This window comes from Desmodus rotundus, chromosome 3, assembly GCF_022682495.2.
Source record: "Desmodus rotundus isolate HL8 chromosome 3, HLdesRot8A.1, whole genome shotgun sequence".
In the NCBI taxonomy this organism is placed as follows: Eukaryota; Metazoa; Chordata; class Mammalia; order Chiroptera; family Phyllostomidae; genus Desmodus; species Desmodus rotundus.
In genome coordinates, this window is record NC_071389.1 from 142544470 (window position 1) to 142568330 (window position 23861).

The window sequence follows — 23861 nt, forward strand, 5'->3', positions numbered from 1 at the left end:
CAAACGCCCAAATCTATCTACAGATAAATACACCTTCTCTTGCAGGAGACCTAATTCAGGAGGTGCTCTGAGGTCTGTGGTACCTTAAATTTGGCTGTAATCTGGTTGATGAGAGGAATGAATTCCTGAAGGTCTTTCGCTTCGCAGTCCTTGAGCATGTGTTCCGAGGCCGACGGGATGAACGGAAGGACTTCCTCCTCGAGGCAAATTATCATGCGGTGGAGGAAAGTGCGCACGCCACTTCGGAGAACGTCCTTCTGTAAGGGGCAACTGAGGGCTGGCAAGAACGTCTGTAAACAGTCCAGATAAACTTCGGAACAGCCACACTGTTTCACAGTCTGCTTGTTGCTGAAAGCTTTGCTGGTTCGACTACATAAGCACAATCAGGAAACTATTTTTAACCTTATTCTTTAAAAGCTTTATAAAGTAATCAAAAACAAAGTACAATGTATTCCAAAACTGATAAAGACAAGTACTTTCCACGTCACAGTACTTCCATCTTTAGTTTAATATGGTTATCGGTGAACTGTTGCTTCCAGTAACTATTCCAGACAGGGCTCAAATTAAAGTAAATGAATGAGATGTCGTTACAACCTAAAAGTTTTACTAAAATCCTACTGATAAAGCAAGCAGAAAAAAAGGGAAAAAATCCACATACCATGAGTACACTGTCCTACTAGGCAATCTGCAAACTACCCATTTAGAAAAGAGTATTTAGAATCAAGTTATTATCCAACTAATAATTAGCTTTTGCACTGAAATATTCTGTAGAGCAATTTCTCTATATAGCCTCTAATTAGCAATCACTACAATTTTCACGCTGTTACTGTCTGTTAGTAAAAAGCATGGTGAAGAGAGAGAAACAGCAGCTTGGATGGTCTTTAGGACACAATGCCACAGTTGAAAAGAAGCCCCAGGACTTTCTTTTCAAGGTCCCAAGGCTAACCCAAGATGTCCCAATATGTCCTTGGTATACAAACACTTTAGCTAATCTCCTTAAATACACAATCAATTTAAACCAAAGAAGTCAGAGTTAAGGACTCAGTTGTCAAGGCAGGAATTCAGAATGTTAACCATCTATTCACTTCCTCAGCTAAATCTTGCAATTCACCACACTTAGAAAAGAAAGGTTTAGACAATTCTCTAGACAATGCAGTTTTGGAAACATGGATATATGCCCAACTCTAAAAGATCCAGCCAAGCAAATGGTTCTGTGTGTATAGAGACACTCACTTTGTAATTTTAATCGCGATCACTCACCTGGCAAATCCAACAGCATGGTTGAGACAGTCCGCTAGAGATGCCTGCCTTTCTTCGTCTTGTGCCAGCATCAATTTTTCTAACAGAATTTTAAACTTTTCCATTAGGGGAGTCAACAGATTCCTCATTAAGGCTTGCTTCCGTTCTGCTGGGTAGTCGCTATTAACAATCAGCACTCCAGCTGTCTCATAAATAAACAGTTGATCATCGCTGCTCAACAAAGACTGGTAACCATTCTCCTAAAATGAAATTTAGGCTCACTGAAATTTGTCCTTGTTCAGGTCCTCTTACTGAAGCAAAGTAAGTGCAAAAGCGAGGCGATATAACCTGCCACATCAACTCATTATAAAAATGTAGACTGAGTACTTATAAAAAACAAATTTTCTCCCAGGACCATATAACAGGAAGAAAACTGAATTACAGGTCAAAAGCTCATAGGTCTAATTCCTCCCTTGTCAAGACTTTGCAAATGGTAGTAATTATCAGTTAGCCTTCTAACTTGTTTTCTCTTGTAAAACGTTTTTCTGCAAGATTGTTAGGAGGCTAAAAATGAGGTATACTGAGGTACTTTGAATGCTAGTACCAAGGCCACACAAGTTAGTATTTGAAAGAGTGGAATAACAACAAAAGCCACACAATAAATGCACACACACATACACAACAGTTGCTACTTTAAAATGTTTGAACATGTGACTGTAAATAAAAAACCAGAACTCATTCGGACAGAAGCAAACATCCAGTATCGGTCAATTTTCATTAATGAGTTTTGTTGTTTTTTACATTTATGCAGTTAGGGAGGCCAAGAGGATTGTGGGGAAATATCACACGCCCCTCTAGGTCAAACACTCAAGCTCCCTATTAATACATAAAACCTAGTCTTAGATAAATTATGTCATGGTTTTATCATAAAAGAATCCCTCATCTCTTAAAAAAAGAACTGTCCTGATTTAGAAGTAACTAAAGTGTTTAAGTACTGCTAGGACTAATCACTGCTCTAGGAACTGAGAACACAAAGTAGCTACATAAATATAAGGTACTCAAAAAAATAGGTCACTGTGAACTGCCAAGGAAAACTGACACTAATTGGGTGAAGTACTTTAATATATCACTTTTACAGTATGTAGGCAAAGATAATTTGACCACATAATTTGCAAGTAACCTTTCCTGCAGTGAAATTACATAACCTGTGTATGCTAAATACTGATATTTAAACTTAAAAGAACAAAGTTATTAATTTTTGTTCAATACTTTTTAATGGGAGCTTTAATAATTTTTATCAAAATAAAAAATTGAGTCAATGTAAATATTTTGCTTTACACAAAAACATGTTATCAGTCAAGATGTGCCTACAAAGTACCTCAAGGTAAATCTTTCTATTGAAATGGAGACCAAAATATTCAGATAAATAAGCATTAAAATTTTTTAAATCTCAAGCCTGAAAAGTTAAACACAGAAAAGCTTCAGTATAATAGTGGCAGTCACGGAGAATGGCTAATACAATCACAGTACTAATTTGGAAATTGAATTTTCCCTTCACCAAAATTACTTCATAAAATACTTCACCAAAATTTAACAGTACAGAGGGAGCAAACTGTATCTCACATGGCCAAATCTGTCGGTCAACTCTTGAGTCCTTTCTATTTCTATGTTTTATTTACTATATCTCTACAGTTTTGGTAAACAAAACCAACCCTTGCACACACCACCCACATTTGAAAAAAAGAATGTCCACAAAAGCATTAGCGCTAAAGGCATATGCGGCCTCAAAATTTGGGGAAAATCTGTAACTTGGAAGAATAGATACTTACAGGTGGAGAAAGCTCTAATAAATCTTGTATTCTATTCAGAATATCCTCGATGAAAGGATTCATTTGTTTACTGAGTAAAGGCAAAAAGGAAAGTCACAGTAACATAAATAACAGTGCTTGAAAAGTTGCTAAAAATCCTAAATCCCCCTTTAAGGCAGAACTAAAAAAGTTCGGTTCTAAGTCAGTCACGTGACTTGAGTGCCCATCAGCAGATGAGGGGATAAAAGAGCTGCAGTGCATTTACACAATGGAATGCTGTGAAGCAGGAAAAAAAAAGAAGGAATGCTTGCCTTTTGCGACAGCATGGATGGAACCAGAGACTATTATGCTAAGTGAAATAAGTCAGTCAGTGAAAGACAAATATATAATCTCATTTACAAGAGGAATCAAATGAACAAAATAAACTAATGAGCAAAATAGAACCAGAGGCATGGAATCATGGACTGGACTGACAGCTGCCAGAGGGGAGAGGGGAGGTGGGGACTGACTGAGAGGAGGTGAAGGGGTTAGTCAAAGAACATGTATTGACTATAGAAGTAGGGGGGGACTGGGTAGAGAGGGGCAAAAGGGGAAAAAATGGGACAACTATAATAGCATAGACAATAAAAACATTAAAAAAAAAGATTACCTACATGACCTTTTAAGGTGAAATAAAGTTACCTGAATCTTATCATTTATTCCCCAGTTTGGAGAATTTGGTGAAACATTTTTGTTTATCATTATAGTCTTTTGAAGTTCAATGGTCTTATTTAAAATGAATTGTTTTTGAGAGTTTAAATGAGTTGATATCCAAATATTCAAATTTTAGGAGTTTAAATTTAAGAGTCTGATATTTAAATCAGATGGTGGGGTACCTGCATTGGCAAAGGGCGTATTTAATGAAAGACTTCTTCATTTCCCCCTCTGCTAGTCATTTCTTAAAAATTTTCCTTCATGATTTATATGGAAGTGGAAGGTGAATTCAAGTCCATCATTAACAGATCTGGATCCATGTACATTCAGTTGAAATAACAGCTGTGGAAAATCTTCCCCCACCTTATTTTTCACAAAAGTTTATTCAATTTCCTAATTAGCTTTGTAATAGCTTTCCATTTTCTGATCCTATTTTGCCTTTTTGATAAATGTCAAATAGGATTAATGTTTTATTTTAGAACTATAACATCTTAAAACAATATGTATGTAACAAGTCATTACATTTTAATGATAGTTAATTTTTATACTACTGAAGTTTCTAAACCAATAATAAACTGCTATAATAATTTTTAAAAAACTAGCAACAATTTTTAAAAATTACCACCTTATAAGCCTAAGAAACAGTAGTTTTCATACTAAAAACTATAACAAATACAAAACAGATTAGGTTAAAACTGTACTTCCAAGGAATATATTCTTTAGAACTTCAAAGAAGTCATATACTACTAATCCATAGCAATAAAATTGTTCGTTAAATAAGTAATTACATAATGTTATTAGTGACTAGTTACATATAAAGTTATGCAAATTGCTTTTTAATCAACAAAGTAAACGAATGAGAAGTCCTAACATGATACAAAAAAAGGAATACTTAAAAAAATACCATAGAACAGGAAAAAAAAAGAAAAGAATCCACCACAGGTTCTTAGAGAATAATTTACAGGTCATATTTAATAATCCTAAATATAAGAATAAAACATAGTAGCTGGAATTTTGCACTTACTTGAGAGACTTGACAAATCGGGAAAACAGGTAGGCGGCCCTGCTGCGCACCTTTGCACTGGAATGCCGCAGGCCTCTGTGATCTAAGAACGCCATCTAGGGGACAGAGAGTTTTACTACGTCCGCACGTGTTTAAGGCTTGTGCTGCTGCTGGTGTGATAAATTTTTATGCACATCAAATTTCGCTTCTCAGCGTCTAGAAGGCAGGAACCAGATGTGTGTGTATATGTGTATCTACAGACACAACACACAAACAGGCCCTCGAAGACTTGCTTTAGGTGCCTGATTAGTCAGAAATTTGAAAAGTAACGGAGGACGGGTTAGTTTCAGTGTGTTCAAGAGTTTCTGAGAAACTCTGGCTCTGGAAAACGTTATAAAAGATAGAAAAACAGAACACTATTTGCTATTAGTTGAAATACATGGAAAATTACAAAAATTGAGAGTCAAATGTATACTTACTAGTACACATGGAATGTGCTGAGGTTCAACTGTGAAAAACTTTTCATATCTAACCACAGTTTCGAAGAACTCCAGTGTCACAGATGTATGCTGGTAGGAACTAACTCCTGATGTTACCAACTGGAGCAAGAAAAAATTAAGAAATCCATCCTTATTTGCTATAATATTAAAATGCCCCAGTATTAATAGATACTAAGCTCTAACAAGGACTTCCCATTAGCTTATAGTCAAAAGAGAAAATTATATTCAAACGAATTATTTTCAGTATACTTACAGTTCGCATCATATCCTGCAAAGCACTCGCTTTTGAAACATCGCCTGAGAAGTGAGCACCATGAGATACTGGAAGAGCTTCTGCCAACATATACAGCAACCTTATTGCTACTTCAACTTCCATGAACCGAGTAGTCTGCCAGTTCCTGCCAAGGTATAACACGTCACCGAGGTCTGGACGTACACTTTCTGCACAACTAGTGCCCACAGAATCAAAAGACACCAACAAAAGCCTCTTTGGCCATCGAGCAGTCCTAACAGTTGTTCATCTTGTCAGGCAATATAATTGATACCACAAAACTAGAAATAACGGATGCTATCCATTTTATTGCTTATATTCCAAAAAGCAGTATTTCCCTTCAAGGATCAAGAAAAATCCAGGTGATAAGTGCATTATTTCAGAGATATACATAGGATCTTAGTAAGTCAGCACATTAGTAAAGCACGTGAATCACTTAGTTGAGGATCATCAGGGAGAAAAGGAAAGAGGTGACTTGTTAAAAAACACAGCAAACTTACTGCAGTGTAGAACTGAAAACTCTGCGAACAGAGGCCAGCAGCAACTCTGGTGACACTTGAGCAAGCCTGTCCAGCAGTAACTTCAGTTGTTTCCTGTATTCTACAAACATGGCTTCATCTTCACCCTATGATGTATTTAAAATTCTCATCTTAAAAAATAAAATACCTTAAAACTCCCGTAAATGGTGAGTTGACAGTTTTCTGCATTTACAAATTTAATACTTTAATTTTTCCTCAATATTCATCTATACCGGAAATTGTACTAAGCTTATTAGTAGCCCTTCCCCTCCTGCTCACAAATAAGTATCTTTGAACATAGGCCTAAACCTTGAAGGCCGAGAACCAGAAACAGTATGGGAAGGGGGTTTAAGGATTAGAGTCTGGAGTCAGAATTTGTTCATGTTGGGTTTTGTGAGAACTTCAGCACCTTGTTCACATTCCGTGTATCTCTCTGTCCACTGTAAAAACTGTACTAATATTGCATGACTGAAGCTACTATATGTTACGAGCCTGGCCCTTGTAAGTGCATAGTGTGTGGGTTCCCATCACGACTATCCTTTTATAGTTCAAAGTGTTTGAGTACCCCAGGTAAGGAACAGGACACTCGCACAGAGCTAAAGAGTAGATGCCATGATCGAGTTACTAGAAAGCACCTGATGGCCCTTGTGTTTCATGGGAATCCGACTCTCTGGCAACCTTGGACAAGACTTCTAGCCAGAACAAGCCCAGGGAGCCAACTACTTCATTTCCACTCTGCTGTACACACCTACGATCTGAGGCCCACTGACCGGGCCTCAGTTTATCTTTCTTGTTAACTGCAAAGTAAGGCAAGACCACCAGAAATTCTGTCCATATTTTATAAAGTTCGGTGCTACAAAGTATTTTTAAAAGGATTATTTAAAAAAGGTACCAAATACCAAATATGAAGGATTAGGAGGCTTCTATTAATTTTACCCAAAGTTGGTGAATATAAATCACATTAATTTTTACAATATTTGTTTTAAAGGACTTTAAAATAATCAAAACTTGACATATTAATTTGATATAAGTCAATAATAAAATTGATTTTTCATCAATGCAAAATTCTTTAAAAAAATTAAAAAAAAATTCATTTAATTTTATACAGGGAAAGGGATGGAGAAACAGGGAGAGAAACATCAATGTGTGGTTGCCTCTCATATGCCCCCTACTGGAGACCTGGCCCACAACTGAGGCATGTGCCCTGACTGGGAATCGAACCAGTGACCCTTTGGTTCGCAGGCCAGCGCTCAATCCACTGAGCCACACCAGCCAGGGCTCAATGCAAAATTCTTACCTCATTTTCAAAGTTATATTCTTCATCATAAGTCAACTTTTTCATAACAGCCAACATGATTGCCTATAATTAAAAATAAAATACCTTTTGTCAATCTCCTTTAGTTTCAAAAATTAGAAATTAATCTATTATTTCCAGGCAGACTATAGACAGATACTATTACCAGTTTAAAAGAATCAAAAGGAAGTCAATTACCTCTACATTAGCTTTCTGCTGATCCGAGAGCACTGTAAGCTGTTAAAAAGTAAGCAATAATTTGTTAGGTTTCCTAGAGTTATACTTGCTTATCAGGATATTTTTCTAAGTGATTAACACCTTTAAAAACATGCACACAACTTTTCTGGAGGGTAGTTTGGCAGCTCCTTTCTATACAAGGTGGGACACAAGTAGGTTTACAGTTGTTCGTATGAAAAATAGTACCATAATTAATGAATAAAAACACAAGAATAAACTGTTTCACATATCCACGATCATAAGCCTACTTTTGCCCCACCTTGTATGTTTAAAATGTACCTAAGATCTAGCAATTCCACGTTTCATGAATAACTTGACATGAAGCAGAGACATGTGGATGAATGTGATTTTTACAGATACTTACAGTGTACTCAGCAAAGAAGGTAATAGGACAGGAAAGTCTGATCTCACCTTGTTTTTGAACAGGGCAGGGAAGCATAAAAACCCATTATGAGAGCCACAGTGGGACTACCAATAATGGTGAGAACTTTCTTCATACTATTCAGCACTGCCGAAAAATTCTTCAAGTACGCATGCGGAGAGATATGTTATATTCATAACAAACAGAAGCTAAACTCAGTTTGGAAAAAAAATTTAAGCTTGACTTGATTCAACTAATTCAATATAAATAAAATAAAAGTGGTTCTCTCATCTAATGTGATAATGAGAAGTTACTAATTCTTAAAAAGGCTACATGCTATAATATAGAGATGTATACCTTGCCATTTTAAGTTCTTTTTTAAAAAAAGAGTTTATTTACTCTTAGAGGAGAAGGGAAGGAGAAAGACAGGGAGAGAAACATCAATGTGTGGTTGCCTTTCGAGGGCCCCCTACTGGGGATCTGGCCTGCAACCCAGACATGTGACCTAGAGACTGGGAATTGAACCAGCGACCCTTTGGTTTGCAGCCTGGTGCTCAATCCACTGAGCTACACCAGCCAGGGCACCTTTTTATGTTCTTACTGGAAGCGATTCTCTGGGGGAAATTTTTATTGTAAAAAATTATTTATAAAATATGATATGTATGTAATTAATATAATAAACTATACTTAACAAAAATTCTACTGTATTTAGAAATAAACACAATTTAAAAATGAAAAAATAACCCAAACCTACAATTAATTCTGAAGCTTGCTGTTAGTCTTAAGAATTTTAGAACCTAGCAATTTGTTTTCTGGCTAAAAAGTTTAAAAAAGAGAAGAAAAAGGAAATACATTAATATTTAACAATAAAGATCATTAGGTAGTAGAATTATGGCTATTTTCATTTTTCCTATTACTTTCCAATTCTTTATGACTTCTATATTATCCACCGAACAGAAAGTTAAAGCAAGGACTTACTTGTTTCAAAATATGAAGGTAATCATAACAAAATCCAATAATGTTAGAAGAGATGTCATCATCCTCATGAACTAGCAGCTGCAACATCAGCGCCACTTTTGTCTCAATAGCTTGTAGTGCCTCTTGTGCATTCTTGATGTCCCCACTCTTAATTAATTTAGTCCAGCTAACTATCAATGACTGTCCCATTCCATTCACCAATTTAGAAAATCTGGCGAGGAAGTCGACATCCTCTTCCTAAAAGGAATCAAACAGTCCTGAATTTAAACCACCCACCTAAGAGTTGGAGGGGAACCCAAAATTTATGAATCAAGTGCCAGTTACAGGATTCAATTTTAAACATTAGACATTTGACAATTCTACCATTTCGACTGGGAAATTTTTGGAATTTGAATTCTCCCACATTATTATTATATACTAGTATTCTTCAAAGCTTGTGTTTTCAATGACTATGGTCCTGTAGACATTGCTGACTTATAAAAGCTTAAAAACACAGATGGGATGTGTGGTTTTTAGAACCTTCTCTCTAAACTACTGAATTTAGTAAATATGCTCTAATATTGATGTTGTCATATTACACTACGTGTAACAATTTACAACAGTGCTTCTTACTATGCTTACTATTTAAACAGTGCTTATTATTTAGTTTGAGCCTTAACCATGCTGCAGAGATGCTGCGATCACAATTACCTGCCTAAGGTCGTATCAGTGTTAGAGCCAAAACTGAACCTTAAGTTTTTCATTAATTATCCTCATGATGTTATCCTACAGAAACAGATTTTTACTTCACCATTTCATGTCTTTTACTGGAGACTAAATAAGACAATTGTAAGTAATGTAAGAAAACCATACTATTCGCCTGTCAACAAGGAACACACTGGAGCCCTGCTGCTGACCTATTGGCAACACAAAGATTTCTTAGTAATTCTTCATCACTGTCACAGGTAAAATTAAAGTAACAACCTTCAAACCGTGTATCTAAATAACTAATTTACCACACACAGAGTTGTTGGGGTTAAACCCTAACAGTTCAAATGAGTACTGACTCAAAAGTATGACGACAATGTAACATTTGTAAGTAAGTATAACTTTGGTCAGAATGCACTGTCACGCAAATAGCACGGTCCCTTGCTACTCCAAGTACGGTTCGTGGGCCAGCAGTAGCTGCATCTCCTGGGAGTTTGTTAGAAATGCACTCCTGAAAGCACCACCCCAGATTTTCAAGTTTAAGAACTGGTATAATCCATTGCCTAAAACGAATACTACAGAAACACTATGGCTTTCAGGATAAAAAAAAGTGTTTCATTATTATAATCTCAAGAAGAGTTTCCAACATCAAAAGGAAAAAGAGAGCATATTTAAATAACTACCTATACTGCTTTGTTCTGACAATTTTTAAAATTTTATACATAAGTTTACTGACCTGGTCAATGATGAAAAACCCAGCAGACTGTAACACTTGACACAAAGATTCTACTAGTTTCATTTTATCAACAGGATCCATTCCTTTATTTACAATTTCAAACAAACAGTCACATGCTTCTTCCCGTAGAACTTCTATTGACATATGACCTAGCAGCATATTTATAAACCTGGCAATGGAATAAAACTTGTAATGTTTTCAAACTCCTGAGTTTCACATACTGTACTTTGCAGGCTTACATTTTAACAATATACTTACCTATCATTGGCTATAAGGGACAAGTCTATCCAAGATACATAAGCCCCAACTACTTCAAGGCACTGACATGTCACTTCTGAATTAGTATACTGGTAATTTTGTAGGATTTGGTACCATGATTCCACCAGGTTTGGAATGCACTGTTCCCTCATGGTATCTTTGATGAGCGTATTTCTACGAGCCTCCTAGAAACAAAACAGAACACCTTACACGCACTCAGAGCAGACCACCTCACGAAATATGTTTCACATCGTAGTAACTGCACACAATAAATGACCTCACCACTAAACTTCCGGACTCGTCGACACATTTCCTATTTATCAGCTCTAAAATCATATCTGCTGTATCTATTTCCTCTTTCTGTTCTGTTCCTCAAGCCAGACTTAATCTCTTATTAAACACAAACTATAAATACGTATTACTTAAAAATCTGAGGCATGTGGTAAGTTATTGCTCAATATAATACAACCATGATTAAAGAGAATGGCAGTAATTTCAATGCATGATGATAATCTTTATGAATGTTAGATACACAATGAACTCAGTTATTATACACAGTTAAATTAAGCTATTTTTATTGTGTTCTCTAAGAATAAGGAGAAGATTACGCCAGGTAATGAAGCACAGAAAGACTAAGGTGAAGGGCTTGGTGACTGAGAATACAGAAGAGCCCGGCATTGATACATAAGCAATGCTTCCTCCTCAATGAATATATAGCATTAAATACAGACCACATTTTCCTACAAATTCATAGGAGAAAATAAATTTGTGTTTTACCCCAAAGAAAGTGCTCACCTAGTTAAAAAAAAAATCTAAAGAAATACTCTAATTTCAACCTACACTTGGGAGGAAAAAATCCAAAGTGTAAGTTCCTTTGTAAAACAAAGTTCAAAATGTTGAGTCAATCTATAATTATTCTTAAGGATGTATATCTCAAAAATCAGATTCATGCTCCTTTTAAGTGCCCATGATCTTCCACAAAATCTGCATTAAAAACTAGAAATTAATGAGAAGTCACTTACCTCCGATGTGTGTACCACATCACGATCCACCAGTTCTGAATCAATAGCCATGAGGATTCGGAGGTACAGATCTACACCCCTTGGATTTAGGTCCACTACTGAGAGAATGTCAAAAAAAAACTTGGGCCACTTAGTGAGATACTCTGTAACAAAAAGCAAGGCGAAGACTTGGGCTGCTTTATTTCTTATAAAGGTCTTCTCTGGTTGGGGACTCAGCATCTGACAATCAGAGAAACAGTCCATGAAATTAAATGTAAGTTGAAAAGATTCAAACACATTGTCATCTTATTTAACATTAATAGGCAAAACACATCCCACTTCAACACGGTCTAGATTACCTGTGCAAAAAACACGCTTGAAATTTTCCAAAGTATTCAGGCAACTGAGCAGATGGGGAACAATCAAATGAAGAAAGGAGCTAATTATTACTTCTTATTCTCAAACTTTCAGAGGAAAGTTTCATGTGCAGAGTTTTACCAATTCCTATAATTTTTCTAAGAAAAAGTTCAATAGTTTTGCTTCTAGCTACTTATTGTCCATGGGAAAAGAAAAATTCTAACTATACAACTGCGTTATATGTACGTTAAGATTAGCTAAAATTAACAAAAAAGGTCATTCTGTGAAAAAGAACTCTGTATGCCCCCTTGAAAAGGGGTCTTTGTGAAGAGTCTATTCAGGAGGGCTCACCTTTATTTTTTAAATTTATCATTAAAAAAATTTTTCAACTACAGCTGACATTCAATTTTATTTTATATTAATTTCAGGTGGACAGCATAATGATTAAACATTCCTGTAATTTACAAAGTGATCCCCCCTGATAAGTCCAGTGCCCACCTGGCACTACAGGTAGTTATTACAATATCACTGACTGTATTCCCTACGCTGTACTTTACACCCATGTAGGAAGGGACTCACCTTTAAGAGTGAACAGAAAGTTGCTTTTGTCAAGTATTAAAACAAATTATATTTTAAGACTAACATTTCCACAATGTGTCATGGAAAGCATAATAGTTTTAGCTACTGATACAATTTAAAATTATTGCTAAGTTTTCATCAACCTATGATCTTTAAAACAAGCACTTTCTAAAAGAGCTACAGGATCAAATGGAGGATAAATGACCAACATTTTTGAGGTAAAGTTGCAAATTCTTACAAAAATAAAAATTTAAATATCCAGTAATTTGAGGTATTGAATGAAATTACAATTTTACCTGAGCCTGAAGCCAAGATATGAGCGTCTCCCTAATTAGTTGTTGCTGAACAGTAGTTAGTTCTGAGTATCTGTTCAAAAGAGAGAAAAATAATAAAGGCTATATTTGATGTCTGCAGTTTTAAAAACAAACACCTCTTATACAATAGAAAAGGAAAATTTGCATAACATTCAATTATCTAAAATTCCCCAAAACAAATTGAGAATGCCTGTCTTTTTTTTTCTCTCACTGCCTTTGGCACGTTTATTCAAAACTAGCTGTCCGTACTTTATGGGATAAACATATGGGATAAACAACTTTAAGTTTATGCCACAGGCTTCTTTTCTTCCGTGGTGGGCTTCTCTGCGGGCTTCTTCTCGGCTGCTGGTTTCTTGGTAGCTGCAGCCTTTTTCCCCACCATAGGCTTCTTCTGCTTCTTAACACCAACCACCTTCTTTCCTTTCTTTCCTACCACAGGCTTCTTGCCTGGAACCCCCTTCTCATCTGATTTGGATTTTAGTGCTGCTGCTGCTCTACCCACCCGGAGCTTGTGATTCCTGGCCTGGCGAAGAATAGTGTTCTGGCGCATGGTCTTTGTGTATGGATTTAACTTCAACATGATTCTCAGGTTTTTCAGTGGATTCTTCTTCAGGACTCTGCGATGAGTCTTCTTGCGTGGTGCTCGGAGGGCTCTTTGGATCTCTGGACTTTTTAAGATTCTGCTGAGGACTGCTTTGAGCATCCTGTGCATGGGAAGGTTGTAGGTATTCTTGAGGGAGGCTGCTTTACGCCAAGTGCCATACAGATCATCTAACTTGCAGAAAGCACTTTCAGTCCAAATGCAGAAACGGCCCACATGCCCACCAGGAGCAAGTTCCAAAATGTTCAGTTTGCTCACATTAAGCAGAGTAATTCCAGGGATGTTTCTGAAGGCGTTGTTGATACCGTTGTCCTCATTATAGATGATGCAGGGTCCCCTGCGCTGGACACGACGACGGTTTCTCATTTTGCCCTCGCCAGCTCTCATTCGCTGAGAGGCACAGACCTTTCTGATATTCCGGGCCTTAAGCTTCTTCAGAAGCAAAACAGCCTCCTTGGTTTTCTTGTAGCTTTCAACTTCATCTTCAACCACCAAAGGAAGTTCAGGAACTTCCTCAATACGATGACCTTTAGACATGACCAGCGCTGGTAAGGCCGAGGCAGCCAGGGCAGAGCAGACTGCGTATCGTCTCTGTGTTGTGTTCTCTCTGCGGTGCCAACGGCGCCAGGTTTTGGTTGGTGCAAACATGCGGCCCCCACGACACATGTTTCCAAAAGCACCGTGGCCAGAATGATGAGTTCCACCACCTCGAACTCTGGGAATTAGAGCCACAGCTCTACCAGCACCCACGACTCGGCACTGGTTTGATGTCCTGCCAATTCATTGACAGCATAGGGCTGCCTATTGTTTTTGCGCAAGTTGGTGTGAACAAAGTTCACAATATCTGGCCGAATGGGAGCCTTGAACACAGCAGGCAAAGTGACATTTTTGCCAGATGATTCCCCCTTTTCGGAGTACACTGATATCAGTGGACGAGCACACGCCATGGTGTTGAGAGGAGAAAGCACGCTCCTCTCGGCCTGGCGGCTCCCACAGGAAAAGCAAGAATGCCTCTCTTTTATCACTGCTCTAAGGAAAAGACAGATGTGGGAGTGGCAGATAGGGTATCAATATTGGTATTTCTGGTAGTTTGATTTGTGATTCAGTTTACGTTGCAAATCTGGCAGCTACACAATTTCCCAAATGGAGATATGCCCACGTTCTGAGTTCTGTGGAGCACAGAATAAATCCACAGACACACTAAGGGTCCTCTGAGCAGTGATTCGATGCTTTCACTTAATGAAGGCGGGGCTCTGAATACGTGTGCTGGGGGCACCACTGAGCCCCAAAGGAGACCTGTCGTGTAGAAAAACAGGCTGGGTGTTGCTAGATCTTCTGATATTTTCAGAGAAGCTGGAAATCTATTGTTTTCTCCCTGTTGAAATGGCTAATTTTTTATATGTAACCAACAAATTCAATATTTTTAAAACTTTTGGGACAAATCAAAATACAGCTATAAACCGGATGTGACATACAGTGTTAATCTACAACCTGTATTATGGTTTCTCTAAAAAGGGAAAAGCTAATCAAAAAAGAAAGGCCTCTCCCCACAAATCTCAGAGTCAAACAGTGATAAAATGACTTACTTATATTTAACTTGATGTTCTAATACTTGAAAGCAGAAAAACTTTATGTGATCATCACTGAAAAAGAAAAAAGAAAATTAGATAAGCAAACTATAAATTGGGAAAAAAGAGAAAATATCAATGAACAACACAGTTGAAAAGTTTCTCAAATCAGACCTTTGGCATGCTTTCTACTTATTGACCTTATTTATTACATTCATGTCTATTTGTTTAAAAAGCTAAGAGAATTTTAAATATTATACAATATTCAATACCTCCACTAAATCTAGCAAGCAAAACAACCAAACAAATTAAGATTCACCTTAAGTACAGTGCTTTGCAAACAGGAGACACACCCCCTAAATTCCAGATGTTAGGTTTCCTGGAAAACTACGAAACCCTGGGTGTTAAAGTGACTGACAGAGGTTGCATTAAACCAGAGATGGCCATCACAGTCATACCTAAAATCCAACCCTAGACAGTTCTACTGCAGCCACATCCCAAACAAGCGGAGTCACCTGGACTGGCAGTCTAGCCTCAAAACTCATTCAGAAAACCGAGCTACACATATATGGCCCTTAAAAGGGGAGCAAAAACCAGTATCCACCAATTAGCGACTTTCAACCGTCTCTTAAGGGGTGAGCCAGAGTTGCAGTGAGCCAGCTAGAAACTCTGATAAAGTCCCTTTAATGAATAACAATCTATTCATCCAAGGTAGTTGGTTTGAGCCAGGCTTAGTCATGCAACAAATTTTTCATATAGAAAGCTAACTGGTCAATGTAAGACTGGAGATGTTATCTTCATTTAGAAAATATGAATTAACCAAACAAAGTATTTTCACCCATAAGATGAAACTTAATCTCTTAGAAGTTGTTTAAGTTAGGTTAATACTTTATACACACACACCCACACATTTTATTGATTATGCAATTATAGTCATCCTAATTTCCCCCCTTTGCCTCCCTCCACCTGGTACCCCTCATTCCCTCTGGCACCCCCAGTTCATGTCCATGGGTGGTGCATATTACTGTGGGCAACTGTAAAACTGTTATTACAGTTGTCCCAATTTTTTCCCCTTTGCCTGGTATTCCCTCTAGCAATTCCCCTCAACCTTAGTTCATGTCCATGGGTCACGTGTAGATTCTTTGGTCCATTTCCTATAATGCTTTTTTTTTTCCTATACTGTTTTTAACATGCCCCTGTGTATTTTGTGTACCTATCAATTTGTACTTAACCCCTACACTTTTTCCCCCATTTCCCCCCTTCCTTTCCCCAGCTGATGACCCTCCAAATGATCTCCATACCTATGATTGTTTCTGTTCTGCTTGTTTACTTAGTTTTTTAGATTCAATTATTGATAGTTGTAAATTTACTGCCATTTTAATGTCCATAGTTTTGATCTTCTTTTTCTTAATTAAGTCCCTTTAACATTTCACATAATAACGGCTTGGTGATGATGAACTCCTTTAGCTTTACCTTGTCTGGGAAGCACTTTATCTGCCCTTCCTTTCTAAATGATAGCTTTGCTGGATACAGCAATCTTAGCTGTAGGTCCCTGCTTTTCATCACTTTGAATACTTGCCAGTCCCTTCTAGCCTGCACAGTTTCTTTTGAGAAATCAGCCGACAGTCTTATGGGAACTCCTTTGAAGGTAACTCTCTGCTTTTCTGTTGCTGCTCGCATGATTCTCTATCTTTAACCGTTGGCATTTTAATTATGGTGTGTCTTGGTGTTGTCGTCTTTGTGCCCATCTTGTTTGGGACTCTCTGTGCTTCCTGGATTTGCATGTCTATTTCCTTCACCGGATTAGGGAAGTTTTGTTTCATTATCTTTTCAAATAAAGCTTCAATTTCTTGCTCTTCCTCTTCTCCTTCTGGCACTCCAATGATTTGAATGTTGGAACATTTGAAATTGTTGGAGAGGCTGCTTATACTATCCTTGATGTTTTGGATTCTTTTTTCTTCTTGCTGTTCTGATTCAATGTTTTTTTTTCTTCCTTATGTTCCAAATCATTGATTTGATTCTCAGCTTTATCCACTCCATTCTTGGTTCCCTGTAAATTTTTCTTTATTTTACTAGGTATAACTCTCATTTTTGCCTGGGTCTTTTTTATGCTGTTGAAGTACTCAATGAGTTTTCTGAGCATCCTTATAACCAGTGTTTTGAATGCTACATGTGATAGATTACTTGCCTGTTTTGTTTAGTTCTTTTTCTGGAGTTTTGTTCTGATCTTTCATTTGTTCCATATTTCTTTGTCTCATATTGGCAGCCTCCCTGTGTTTGTTCCTATGTATTTGGTAGAGCTGCTCTGACTCTCTGTCTTAGTAGTATGGCCGATTGTAGAAAAGTGCATCAGTTAAGTTGGATGGGGTGGAGCCTTAGGTAATCCCCATGGCGGGGCAACCCATGTGTACCAGGTTGATGGAGTCTCTGATATTGTGCCGCTGATTTGTGGCTTGGTGTGGGGAGGGCTCAGAAAAGGGACTATGCTGCTGCCTGGCCCTTGGAGTTTTGTTTGGGAGGAAGCTGTTGGCCAGCACTCGCCCTGAGCCAGACACTTCAATTTCTCCCTGTATACTACTGGTGCCCTTCCAGCTACTGCCCTGATGCTGAAGCCCAGAGGGAGCGAGTCTGCTTAAGTGTTAAGCCTTGCAGGCGCTTTAAGAGGAGACTCCCAAGAATCCCTCAGTTTCTTCTGCTGCCCCAATCCCCACTGGTTTTTATAGCCAGAAGTTATGGGGACTTACCTTCCTGGCACTGGAACCCTGGGTTGGGTGGTCTGGTGTGGTATTGGGATCCCTCGCTTGCAAGGTATCCCTATTGATTTTTATTCATTTAGGGTGAGGGACTAGCCCGTTCCACATCTCCAACCCTACCCATCTGGATTAATGTGACTTCTTTAATTCCTTGGTTGTTGGACTTCCATACAGCTCAATTTTCTGACGATTCTGGGTGACAGCTGTTTCGTAGTCTAGTTGTAACTTTTGCTGTGGTTGCATGAGGAGGCGACCTGTGTTTACCTATGCCTCTGTCTTGACCAAAAGTCTGATCTTGGTTAAAGTTAGGTTTATTGAGCATCTCTTCTAAGATCTTAGGGTTTCTACATTTATCATCGATGACAGTGAAGCCTAAACTTGTTATACAAGACTTCGATTTCCTACTCAAAAAATAAACTGCCCTGGCCTGGTATCTCAGTTAGTTCTAGCGTCACCCTAATACACCAAGGTTGCGGGTTTGATCCCCCGTCAGGGCACACACAAAAACCAACCAGTGAGTGGATTAATAAGTGGAACAACAAATCAATGTTTCTCTCTCCCTCCTGCTCCCCCCCCAAAATCAATAAATAAAAATTAAAAAAATAAACTATATGAAGCCTTTACTTACTAACCAGTCCTTATTTACTCTAAAACATACAGATGTTCTCAACATCAACTTTTTCCCTAAAATGGAGCACTTGGTTTCGGCTGTAAAACTGTAGTAACTGATACCCACAGCATGCTGAGAACTCCACTAGGAGCCATCACTAACTGCCAGGAACTTCTCACAGAAGCAAGGTGTTTGCCTGTAGCCAGCCAGTTGTGTTTCCCTATGATACAACTATGCTAGTTGTATCTCTTTAGTAATTAAGTTAGTTATTATATAAACTAATGACATGACTATGATGAGAGTTCTTATTTTTGTAAAAATTAGGTTGAATGCTCTAGAAAGACTTCCTAGGAATTCAAATTGCAGGGGGGAAGCCCTTGTACATATGTGATGTGGGCTAGATAATAACCCCAAGACTTGGAGAAGTGGGAGCAAAGAACTAAAAACTTTAGGAACCTGCATTCATTGTTCCTCAGTCCACTACAGAGATGCAAAGTGGGAACTGCAGCGGATGGATGACGGATCTGATCAACATAAGAAATATGAAGCCTGTACACAAAGAGAAGACCTTGGTCCAGCATCAAGACTGGTAACTGAATGCATATATTCTTTAAATTAAAATAAAATTTACGATTACCTCCTTTAGCAACTTCTCAGAAAACCAACTATCATTCACATCAAAAGAAAATAATGAGTTTTTACCCTACCGTATTCCAGTTGGATCTGTGGACAGGTACATGGCATAAGGCAAAGGACAGTTTTACTAAAAGGTCAATCTTGGAATGGCCAAATTATTAGTTTACTATTTTTTAAAAATTTCTACCCTTGAGTGGTTTCCGAAAACACAAACCAAAACAAAATGTTTACAGGGAAACATTCTCCAAATACAGGTAAATTTAACAGTCCCATCAAGTTCACAGAAATTCAAATTCTGAGAACCATGTAAATTTTGTTTTCATACCTGTATGTCCTCTGAGCTAAAGCTTCTGCACACACCTGCCAGGCATCTGGGGAGATCTTTAACTGCTCAAAGTAGGCCAGGGCCTGCAAGACGGCAAAGCAAAAATGCACTGGACTGTCGATCTCAATGCCCTGTCAACAGTACACGACTACTCTGTGAGTCACAGACCTAGAACAAATCAGGGACTCTAACGAAAAATAGCTAAGATGTTGAATTTGGGCATCTGAATATGTGCCACTTAGTGATCACTCTAGAAAAAAAGGTTAAATAAAAGACAAATCCATCAGTTAGATACTCAAACCTGTTTTCCTACAGTCAAGGAGACAACACAAAAATGCCTGTCGGACCTCACTGGATTATTAGGTGGCTTGACAAAGAAAACATACAAGTGCTTGTCAAAAGCAATTTAAAATGCTACATAAAGGGTATTTTTCTTATTTAGTAGCAAATAGGCTATTAAAGAGGTGATTATAAAAGACAAAACATACTTCAATGCCATTTGGTCTAAAATTAAACAGAGGAGACTGTTTCAATTCAACTGTATTATGTAAATTCCCTAAAATGTAAGATAAAAATCGGAGTAAAACTGCATGATATGAAGGTGAGAAAGTACTCAAATAACTGACAGAGTCAAAGCTTTAGGCAACGTGTTTCTCATACCTCTATCCTGAATTCAGGGCCTTGCTCTAAAGCATGTGTACTCTCAATGAGCACGAAGTCTGTGTGCTCTCTACGAGACTGCTGGGGAAACGAGGAGTGACTTCTGCGACTCTTCCATTTGCACGTCGCAAATGGCATCAATGACAGATGCAGGTTTCACATACGACAATGGACAAATACTAATCTCAACAACTTGTGAAAAGTATCATAAACATAAACAGCCAAGAAATTTACATATAAACTAGAAACACTGCTAGAAGATTTTTAAAGCAATTACTTACTGATACAAACCCTGACATCAAGTAGAAGACGTATTAAGCATTAGTGGAACCTAATTTCGATTAGTCAATACACTAATTTGTTTTTGTTAGTTGAATTTATTGGGGTGACATTAGTCAATAAAATGATGTCAATTTCAAGTGCACAATTCTATAATAATTAGTCAATATTTTTTTAAAAATGTGGTTTGTGTCCCATTGGTGGTAAAATCAATTTTATCAGTCTGGAGTAACAATTTAACAAATAAAACAACAGAAAATAGCAGAGTGCACTGCACTTAGCAAGAATAACTATTATTTTGTGTAACTTGTTTTAGTTATGAATTTGTGTATGTATTTATATACACTTATGCATATTACCTATACACTGGGTCAAGAGGTGCAATTATTTTTTCCTTTGGATTAGAGGTTAAAAAAAAAAAGCAAAACCCCTGCTTTTTTAGGTGCTAGTTTCCTGTATTATGTAATTGTATGAATGAGGAAATTGGTTTTCTTTGTGGTCTCAGTGGCTGCTGCCACTGGCAGAGAACCAAGATAAACGAAGGTGTGGAAATGGAGATCCCCAAATACTATCCGAAGTATAAATAATAATTATCTTTAGAAAATAAAAATAAAGGAATATAAGCAGCTGCAAAAGAATATAGTTCAGTTGTTATGTAACAATATTTCATGAAACCTAGGGTTTCCTCAGGACTACCTCAAGGGCCAGGGCAGGCGAAAAGGTGGAAGTTGTATTACTACCTAATATTTCACTTACCAAAAAAAGGGGAGTGGGGACGCAGCTGTTAGAATTGTCACTGACATACCATTTTCTTTAAATAATAGCAACTTTTAAGCCAAAGACAGATATCCTATTCACAAGAAAAACGGATTCAATAGCTAGAAAGTTTTCAGTGTTTAACTAGATTTTGCACTCTAAATGCATGTTACCAGCATTTAAAAAAAATTTTTTTCTGGCAATGATGAACAAATCAAAGCTTTTATTACATTGTTCTGCTATCTCATACCTTCTTTTTAATGGTCTACTGTCTTCAAGTGGCAACGGAGTCAGTTTACCTACATTTTCTGCCCACGTAGGAAACAGAGAACTATGTGGGTTGGCAGTCGTTTACCTGACCACCAAGCTGAATTAAGTTCCCACTACCGAACGCCAACATCAGGACCATCAGAACTCACCTTTCCTTGAGATTCCTTCTTTTTCATCCTAATTGCCACTCAGGCTGGATTAATGAGGTGTTGAATCAAGCCTGGACTATAGACGCCTGTGACTTACAGAACCCATTTTTATTGATGAAAAGCTAACTTCTGCATTAAAAACACTAACAATGTATTGGTTTTACTTTTTTGAAAAGAAAATCATGGCACATTTAAAAACAACTGTCAGATGGTAAATTAAAAAAACAATTTCCTAAAAGGAACATCAAAAAACAACAGAGAAGGCTAATAACCGAATACTAAAAAAGGTTTTCAGTTATAATGACCACGCAATACCAACCCAGAATAAAGGGAAAGATCTGGGATGCTTCAACTATGTGACTAAGGGCTTAAAGGAGTTAAACTTCTATGAAAGGGAATATTTGTCTACGCACACAAGACTTAGACTTTTAATGTCTTTTCATGTCCTATGTTGCAATTAACTAGATATTTAATTCTCAATTACTGTTATTTCTCTCTATCTGTAGGGCTGGTTGCTTATTTAACAGCAGAGGCGTGTACATAGTGCTATGTTAAAAGGTACCTGGAATTTTTTTTATTATTAAAAAAAATTCTGTTTTAAAGCACAATAAAAAATGCTGTCACATTTAGTGAAACTTAACTTCATTTAGCTCATTTATAAAATACATCCTTTGCTATGAGAAGTAAAAAGAAGAGAATGCCTCTCCTTCCACTCATCTGATACTTCAAACTGCCCACACATCTTTAAATATTTAATTATAGGCTTGCTTTTTGGATTCTTTTTTTATCATCCAGCTACAGTCATAATTACAGGTGTAGACTACATTATGTTTAATTGTTTACGTTTACCCAAATACCCCAGCACTTCATATTGGACTCCATGTGATCACTTTAAGTAACCCAAGACATGGCATATCGTAACTGCTTATTTACATGTCGGCCTGAACTAAATAACTATCAGTAACGTGAGGATTAAACAACTTGTGTACCCCAAGCCATGAGCTGGGAAAATAAAATATGCATGTCTGCTACTATGGAAAGTCCCTTGGACGGTCCTTTGCATTACAGCTTTCAAATAATTATCAATGATGACTGATATGACACAAAGACCTACCTTGAATCACGTGAGATTTTAATACTTTTGTTGAGCCAGCTTAACAGAAAATAAATCACGACCCTCACTGTTTCTGTATTCAGAATATATTCATATACCTCAAATTTGATTACCTCTATTTATTTCTACCCAACTTAAACCTTTATCATGGCACGTGTTTGGTAGTTAAGTGCTCTAATCCAAATCTGTGGTAACATGCTTTAAAAAATTAAGCCGACTTAACTTACCCTTTGTCTGAAGTCTGAATCAGCATTTGGATTCAGTCCTAACAGAGCCTGTTCATCCATCCCTGCTGCTATCCGTGGAGTTTTCTGATCCCAACAGACGTGCCCTCGGATCCCACAGAAGAATCCACAAACATCTGGACACACGAAAGAGTGGAAAGGAAACAATACTTGATAAACAAAATAAATACTTATCCAGAGTACCGTAAGAAGGGGGTAACGTTATGGAAAGAAGTTTAAGTGTCAAAAAAACTTATTTTGAGCCCTGCCCAGTGTGGCTCGGTTGGTCGGGCATCATCCCGCAAAGCAAAAGGTCGTGGGTTCAATCCCAGTCAGGGCGCATGCCTGGGCTGTGGGTTCAGTCAGGCTAGGGTGCATACAGACAGGAAATGATTGATGTTTCTCTCCCTCCCTACCCTTGTCTCTAAAAATAAAAACAAACAAACAAAAAATCTTCTTTTGAAGCTATCCAAATTACAACTAAAGGAGCCTCAAGTCTCAAGAATGAGCCTGCTAACTATTGCACAAATGTATAGTTTCTAAAATCTGAAGTACGCCATTAAGGTTCTCAAATTTTATTTTTCAAGACCATCAAAAGTACAGAAGGTAATTTTCTACTTTATATAGAAGCATCTAATTTATGCAATGTTGTTATGTACTATCTCCAGTACATACTTAAAAATGAAACTGCAACTGTACTTAAAAAATGACAAATCTAGATTATGCTAATTATAATTGCCTACTTCCATGTATCAGTACCACGAGCTTAAGAAAAATCAGAACGCCTGGCTAAGTAGTGACCTCAGAGTTCAATAACCTTAATGGAGTGCCTACAAGTACTTCCAGAGAAGTCAAATGAAAAGAGGAAGGAATAGGAGTGGGAAAAAAACACAAAACGGGTTAATTTAGCTTCTGAACAATGGGCTAGCTTTTACAGATCACTGCTCTTGCCAGCCAACTCTAGAAATGTATTTCAAAAAGTGTTTTTTAAAGGGATAGCGGGGAGAAGGGTTTTCAGGAACTACTATAAAGGACACAGGGACAAAACCAAGGGGGAGGGTGGAAGCAGGGGAGGGAGGTGG

The 23861-nt window shown here is 37.5% G+C and overlaps 1 protein-coding gene and 1 pseudogene across 2 annotated transcripts in view; both read right to left on the bottom strand.

Annotated features, from left to right (window-relative positions):
- Positions 1-23861, bottom strand: part of XPOT (exportin for tRNA) — a 39873-nt gene that overhangs the window by 13119 nt on the left and 2893 nt on the right. The window contains exons 2-18 of one of the 2 annotated variants that reach the window (XM_024576252.3): positions 22783-22916; positions 19328-19410; positions 15022-15078; positions 12817-12886; positions 11606-11824; positions 10584-10768; positions 10326-10494; positions 8903-9139; positions 7525-7563; positions 7330-7392; positions 6015-6139; positions 5497-5641; positions 5223-5342; positions 4765-4859; positions 3069-3138; positions 1261-1499; positions 84-369 (exon numbers count right to left, since the gene is read on the bottom strand). In XM_024576252.3, coding sequence (XP_024432020.2) covers positions 84-369; positions 1261-1499; positions 3069-3138; positions 4765-4859; positions 5223-5342; positions 5497-5641; positions 6015-6139; positions 7330-7392; positions 7525-7563; positions 8903-9139; positions 10326-10494; positions 10584-10768; positions 11606-11824; positions 12817-12886; positions 15022-15078; positions 19328-19410; positions 22783-22842 — 2262 coding nt within the window. In that variant the 5' untranslated portion in view covers positions 22843-22916. The remainder of the gene's footprint in view (positions 1-83; positions 370-1260; positions 1500-3068; positions 3139-4764; positions 4860-5222; positions 5343-5496; positions 5642-6014; positions 6140-7329; positions 7393-7524; positions 7564-8902; positions 9140-10325; positions 10495-10583; positions 10769-11605; positions 11825-12816; positions 12887-15021; positions 15079-19327; positions 19411-22782; positions 22917-23861) is intronic. The other variant, XM_045184670.3, reaches the window with a different exon arrangement.
- LOC112319037 (large ribosomal subunit protein uL4 pseudogene) lies at positions 13121-14431 on the bottom strand (annotated as a pseudogene).